Source organism: Monopterus albus, unplaced genomic scaffold (genome assembly GCF_001952655.1).
Source record: "Monopterus albus unplaced genomic scaffold, M_albus_1.0 scaffold113.1, whole genome shotgun sequence".
Lineage (NCBI taxonomy): Eukaryota > Metazoa > Chordata > Actinopteri > Synbranchiformes > Synbranchidae > Monopterus > Monopterus albus.
Genome location: NW_018127993.1, coordinates 1488064 through 1495585, shown reverse-complemented (window position 1 = coordinate 1495585; position 7522 = coordinate 1488064). Strand labels below are relative to the sequence as shown.

General features: G+C 41.3%; 1 protein-coding gene across 1 annotated transcript in view; it reads left to right on the top strand.

The window, feature by feature from the left end:
- The window catches only part of usp53a (ubiquitin specific peptidase 53a), a 26062-nt gene extending 21453 nt beyond the window's left edge, over positions 1-4609 (top strand). Inside the window, exons 15-17 of the mRNA XM_020611445.1 lie at positions 2287-2353; positions 2441-3168; positions 3272-4609. Coding sequence (XP_020467101.1) covers positions 2287-2353; positions 2441-3168; positions 3272-3348 — 872 coding nt within the window. The 3' untranslated portion in view covers positions 3349-4609. The remainder of the gene's footprint in view (positions 1-2286; positions 2354-2440; positions 3169-3271) is intronic.
- Positions 4610-7522: the final 2913 nt, after the last annotated feature.

Here is a 7522-nt window from a genome sequence, read left to right as displayed (position 1 = left end):
GTAAACAGTAAATCACACCTTTTTCTCAGTTTACCCTGATGGGCTCCTGCAGACCTCATTAGGAGTCTAATAACACACTTGAAAAGCTTTTACCGCTCTGCCTCCACAGTCCATATAATCCACAAAGTTATGATTACATAAACAAAAGAGCTGTCTACTTAACTTTGCTCTTGTGTATGAATAAATCCCCAAATTGTTATTGGTGTAAGATAAATCTTGTGCTAAGATGGTGTTCTAACCATTTGCTTCTCCCTGTCTGAATTAGTGGCTACTCAGTGTCAAAAAAAACCCATAAAGGACTCGTGGTGAACTTTATCCAGTTAAATGGATTTATTATCCATTGTGTTTGTTTTGGATGCGTCTTCTACAGTGGATGTGTGTTCATACGTTAGTGTGCTACTCAGCTTGGTCCATCCATTGATGCCACTTATGGCATCATTCATGCTACTGCTACCTTCAGGTACCTACTGTACCTTTAAGGCACTGACCCCTTTACACCTTGGTGAATTCCTGCAGTGGCACAAGCCAGTTAGATCTCTTAGGTCTTCAAACAGGTTGCCTGTTAATATGAAATCTGTCATGGATCTGGAAGATTTTAAATCATTGCTCAAGACTTATTTATTTTCTCTGGCATTTGAATCATAGTGGAGTTTTAATAACCTAACCCTGATTTCTTTTGTTGGCTGTGTTTCTTTACTTTGGTCATCAAGTTTTTAAAGTGCTATATAAATTAGATTTGAACAAGCCAGTGACTGATATGATGATGAAAGTGTTAATTCCATGGGATGAGTGCACATTTATATTGAGGCTTAATGTTCTTATGTCTGTGCTATATCTCACACACACACAGACAACAGCTGTTCCTCCCCACATTGAGTAGTTTAGGTTCAGATGAACTGTTGAACCATAGATATTCATGCAAGTTTGACTGATGTTGGAATGTTTGATTGATGAAGAATATTAAGTACCCCACACATCAGAGCACAGGCAACTACAAATCTCATCTCGACAGCCTTAGAACTGCACATACCTTCAAAGGGCTGTCAGAAATAAACCTAATTAGGGTTTGCTTTCGTGGTTGGTAGTGTTGGAATGATTGCAATGATGTCAAGTCACTTTTGTTTCCCTCTTTTAAATACCCTGAATAACTTTTTAGTTGATAACAGCAGCACACAAACCGGTGTCTCTTGAACTTTCTCACAGTAATCCTTTTTGCTGGAATAGGATCAGAGGCAGGTCTGAGAGTGATTTACATCAGGAGGGTATCAGTGTTTAAAAGCTGAATATATGTAGCACACAACTGGTATCTTAATAAATCAGCTGCAGATTTCACAAGTTGCACTCTTGGCCTTTTGATATCCAGCTGCTTTCTCCTTCAAGCTTTCTCAGGGCAACAGTGCTCACGACCATGGGGGGGTAGGCACTGTAAACAGCATCTCTTTTTGTTTTGTACAATAATATTGTTGCATTTGCTTGCCAATGCTGCAGATCAGCAGCATCAAATTGTGAATTGCCACATGGACTTAGTAGCTTAAAAATGCAATAGTGTTGTGGAGGGCATCTGGAGTCTGACCCTGGCGTAGCTGCATGCCAGCACAAAGGATTTAGCCACTAATGCTTTGAGAGAGCTCAGGGGAAAAAGAGGGTATGCTGACACATCACAGATGGTCCTCAGCCACTCGCTGTCTTCCTTGTCCTGGTAGTCAGCTGTTGTCTGTCTCAGGCCTTGTAAATCACAGCCACCCTGCTAACTTGGCTAAGAGCCACACAGGTCCCCACCCAGAGACCTGTTTTACAAGGTGTTTGAAATCAACAGTTATCCCCATATTTTGCAGCATAATTCACTTGACATCATTTCATGACATGAGTGATCTTAATAAGTTTGATTACTTCTCTTTTCATTAGTTGGTGCATGTTCAAACTTCTAAATCAGCTGGAGTTCATTCAGGGTACTTATTGTTTCATTATTACTTAGCTCAAAGCTAAGAGAGCCTGCATATGAAACCAAATTGCCTTTGAAGGGGCCACATTCTTTGGCCAACTCAGAGTGGTACACTGGGGGCCTGAGGGTGATCTGCCAGACTAGCTGCTTTGATACTTCCTCTCTCCCAGCCTTATCATAACCTCTGTTAAATAGCCAGTCTTAGCTGGAAATGTTGTAGCCATTTCCAAATAGAACCCCGTGACAGATGTTACTCTAATTTTTGACCATCTGGTAGTGATTGCTGTGAGTTTACAAATTAGTGTCAGGTGATAGAAGATACTCATGAGCTGTTCTTTGTCTAGATGAACAAGGAAGAAAATCTCCAGATCTACAAGATGCTGTAGACGTCTCTGGTCAGATCATACAAAGGTAAAACAGTTTAAAACTGTTAATTAAAATTCTCAATTGGCTTAGTACAATTCGAATACTGATGTTTGTGTTTTTGCACTGCCACAGAAGAAGAGCTGTCCGATACACTCCCAGGATCTTGGAGAAGAACAGTGGTCTGGACAGCGAACAAGCCGACAATGTGGATGGTAGCCCTGTAGGCTATGGGCCTTCTTACTTGGCAACGACCAGCAGTTCTGAGTGGAACAGCTTTGATGACCTTGCTGGATCCTTCTCTGAACAACAGGAGACAGACACTGTTGCCCGTATAGACTCTTTTTCACAGGACTCTCCCCCGCCTTTACCCCCTAAGACTTTTGGCAGCAGTTATACTGACCCATCTGGCGCCGACATCCAACCGCCGGAGGTACCAGCACGGTCGAGGCCCCGCAATGAACCCAAAAATGGCTTATCGCCTTTCTCGCACACCTCCTTCCGTCGGTGGATTGATACACCTGCAGAGCACAGGCTTTCATCTGATGCCAGCTCCAAGTCGGGGTCATCTGACCAAGACAGGAGCGATCTGTCGGCCAGTGAGAGTGACGAGAGGTTACCCAGTCCAAAGCCCTCGCATGATGCTGGTACAGGCTCCCCTTTTCTGCCAGAAGTGGCTCTTCCCACCACTTACTTTTATGTGGACAACTGTATGACAGACACTTATCGGGCCAAATACTATAAGAAGCCTGCCTTGAAAGCAGAGGACCATACGTCGTCAGGTGAGAGTGATGTTGAAGGGAGGGGATGCCATTTGCCAGATGTTCAGCCACCACAGCTACCCAAAAGTCGAATAGAGTCAGGTATCCAACACTACAGTATACTAGTTTTAATACTATACATAATATCTGTGTATGCCCTCTGTGAGTGTTTGCACTGATTCAGTGTTTGGCTTTTGTTTTGCAGGCTACTCTACTACCAAGACAACCGCTAAGTGGAATCCAGTTACTCCAAAAACTCTCGATGAGCATGGTTTCCTGTGATTTTATCAGAAGAAACAATAGACCTTAAATGATCTAGTGACTGGATGCCAGAAGGAATTGTTAGGCACTGTAACTGCTACACAGTTGGAGTCTTTCCAACTGGGATACGAATTCACTCATAAACCTGTCATAACAGAAACACTGGACATGTGGATGCCAAGGAGATTGTAAAAAGAACTGTAAAAAGAATGAAAGGTGTCTTTCATAGTATGTACCACTAAAATCTTTGAATGAATAATGAATTTGCACAGTAAATAGCACCAGAAAGGTACAGAAAAAACATTTTGCTGTTGGTCAGGTTTGGGCTTTCGGAGGTCATTAGAAAATGTTTAGGTTTATAAAGAATGTGTCAGAAACAGTTACTTTGCCACAAAATAGATGAAAACATTTATTTTACATGAATAAGTAATTAGTTCCTGCATTTTGACTTTCTTTCACTCTATGGAGCACTTCTGTTTTAGTTTAACTGCTCCCATTTTAGTGTTATGAGGTGTCTGCCCTAGTCTATTTTCTTTCAAAGAACTCAAGATGGGTTCCAGGAATACACCAAACATGCTTCTTTTGTAAAGTCTTTCTACATACTGAAGACTAAAAACATCATAAGGATCGTTTGAATATGAAGCTCAAGGACACCCACACAGGTGTTCCTGTTTGTACACGGCATTTTATGACCTTGGCTAATAACCAGCAACAGTTTTTCTTCTGTCTCTCTCTCTCTGTAAAACTGTTAAAAAGTGAGAGTCAATGCATAACTACCACTGACCACCACTGTGTGTGTCCAGTGGCAATAAAGCAATGGGTAAGGTAAGCAAGTAGGCAAAGGAATGTATGTGGCATGAGGCACATCCCCATGTCCTAAAATGCACACATCCCATTATTGAAGCATTTTTACTGTGTTGTACATCTTTGCACTTTGACTATTTATTTTTTCACACTCCTTACAGGTATAATCCATCGTTTTCTGTCTCATCTCTTAAGTTGGCTATTATTAGCAGCAAGTGTGAACTGGTAGGACACGGGCCTGTCAGCATATGAAAGCATCAGCTTGATAATAACTTTGTAAATATGAATAGTGGACTTTTTTTTAGTTTAAAACATTTTCTATATGCAGCAGATGCTAATGCACAGTGCCTTTTTGTATTTTTTTATGTCAAGACAAGGTGAAATTGGAGCCATGATTTGTACAAATCTTTGGATTGAAAGAGTTTTTTGTAAATTTTATTTTTGTTAAACAACTATTAAACAATTTTATTTAACCGTGTGTGTGAGTATGGATGATTAGTATTTAATAAAGGGAAACATGGTACATAACATAAAAGCAGATGAGTTTATGCAAAAATAAGGAGAAATATGGTGGTGTGCTGCCACCTGCTGTTTTGTATCTATAATGCACAGTTAAGATACCAAGTACTGTCTTTTGGTAAGGTCAGGGAATTTCACTAGACATGGAGTGACTAGGTCTCTCGGCTGTCCTGGGAACGCCTCTGCATTCCCCCGGAGGAGCTGGAGGAAGTGTCTGGAGAGAGGGAAGTCTTTGCTTAGACTGCTGCCCCCGCAACCCGGTCCCGGAGAAGCAGAGGACAATGGATGGATGGATTTTATTTGTGTGGATGCTGAGTAAGCACACAAAATAACAAACACCCAGACATACACAGTTGAAGTAATACAGAGGTACTGTAGCACAGTGACACACACACACACACACACACAGGCCTTTAAAATATATCTGCCAGATGTCAGTAAAAATTATTCTTTTAGAACATTGCACCATTTAATTTCTACCTCTCACTCTGGGATTAAGCCTTCCACTGTTTTAGGAATGCTCTCAAGCTCTCACCTTCAGATAATGAAGTTAAATTCCCAACTTCTGTTTTCATTTCATCTTCCATAATTATTCAGCATTGTATCACAGCCTTCAGCTATTTCAGCATTTCCAGGGCAATTCTTCAGCAATCAGCATCCACACACATTTTCTTCAGGAGATGTATTTGTCTAGTTTGAATTTATTCCCTTAAGTATGCGTGTTACACTTTTTCTTATTAGGTTTTACGTAAATTACAACGACTTGTTATACATATGAAAACTACCAGATGGGAAAATCTGGTGGACAGTACCTGATTAAACATTCAAAAATAAAAGCTCTATTCTGATGAAATAATAATGTCGCTATGGCCAGAGGGGGGGAAAAAACTATTTTTTGACATTGGATCAGTGCTGGAATATATTTACATTTTTGATCTGGCCAAATCCAAATAAACCTTTTTTCATGTTACTGACATACCCATCTGAGCTTTGAATGGTTTATCACAGTAGATTCAGCATACTTCATTACACTCATTGGCAAATAATGCTGAGCTAACATAAATATCTGGTCATAATGGGAGGTTATTATATGGCTGGACCATATGGACACCTTTATGAATCACTTCCAGGGCGGCACGGTGGCACAGTGGTTAGCGCCGTTGCCTCACAGCACGAAGGTTCCGGGTTCGGGCCCCGCCCAGGACCTTTCTGTGTGGAGTTTGCATGTTCTCCCCGTGCTTGCGTGGGTTCTCTCCGGGTACTCCGGCTTCCTCCCACAGTCCAAAGACATGCAGCTTAGGTTGATTGGTGTCTCTAAATTGCCCATAGGAGTGCATGTGCGTGTGTCTGGTTGTTCGTCTATGTGTTAGCCCTGCGATGGATTGGCGAACTGTCCAGGGCGTACCCCGCCTTCGCCCGATGGCTGGCTGGGATTGGCTCCGGCCCCCCCCCCGTGACCCCGTTCAGGGACAAGCGGTAGAAAATGAATGAATCACTTCCAGAGAGTGCCTGCACAGCAGATTGCATGGCTGACAGATACAGTAAACTGGTCATTTTAATCTCAGGTACCTTGTGCTACTCTATGTAGGTGTTCCAAAATGATGGACATGAAGCTCTGGTGTAAAGTGTTACCTCTAATTTGATGAAGAAAACAATGAACATACTTCTTTGTCCTCAAGAGGAAAGTAAAGGACTTTGCAAACAAAATAAATGGTGTCACTTGATCTACACTTCTGTGCACTATAACTTCATTTCATCATTAAGACCTTACTGCAACTTTCTCTACATTCGCTGATGTAATGCATCATTTTGGATCCAGGTTGGCATTCATTGTCAAATTTTAGTACACAAAGGTACTCCTGGTGTTCTCATGGAACTGAAATCTGGGGGACATTTTCATTTTCTACATCTTCATCACAGTGAAAGTGATTTTGCTGATTCATTAACAACACTGTAAATATCCAAAAAGAACTTAAGAGTACAAGATGTGAAAATGGGATGAAATAACTGACTTTATTTATTTTGCTTGTAAAAAAATAGCAACTGTATAACTGACTGAGAGATGGGTAAAGAATGGATTTCCGCTTTCATTCATCTGCATCACACAAGCTATTTGTTGCATCCTGAGGGAAGGCAACTCACAAATACAATTAAGAAGGGACACAGATTTATTAAATGCCAATCATGGACCAGAACAGAATTCTTCCGATGTTCACTGGAGGACGAAAAGGGAAAACACACACACACACACACACACACACACACCATGCAATGTATTCAGAGAACGCTGACGATGTTCTGCCATTCAGTACCCTGCACCTCATTGAGCGGCATGTCGATCACTGTTTGGGTATGCTTAAATCTTAGCCATCTTCTGGTGTGTGCATAGGTGTGTGTGTGTGTGTGTGTGTTCTCCACCATCCATCAGAGCGGGACTTGGCCTGTCAGTGTGGGATCCTCCTCTGCAGCTGCCGTACTTCATTAAGGGCCATCAGCTGAGCTCAGTGCTCTGCTGTCAGTCAGACTTCTGTTTTCTCATTTGGTATCCCTTTACACACACACACACACACACTGTTTCCACACATCTCAAGATCAAGATCAAAGATTTTTATTGTCAATTCACTGTTATGTGCAGGACATACAGAAAATCAAAATACCGTTTCTCTCTCACCTAGTATTGAATGCCATACCATTTAGGAAACTACAATAGAATAAAAGTAGAGTAAAAATAGAATAGAAAGAATAAGAAAACTAAATCAAAGTGATCAGGATTAAACTAAACAGTATAACCTAATAGGCTATTATTCAAACCGTGCACAGTCAGTGACAGTAGTGCAAATAAGAAGATTGTCAGATGGTTGTGAGATTGAGA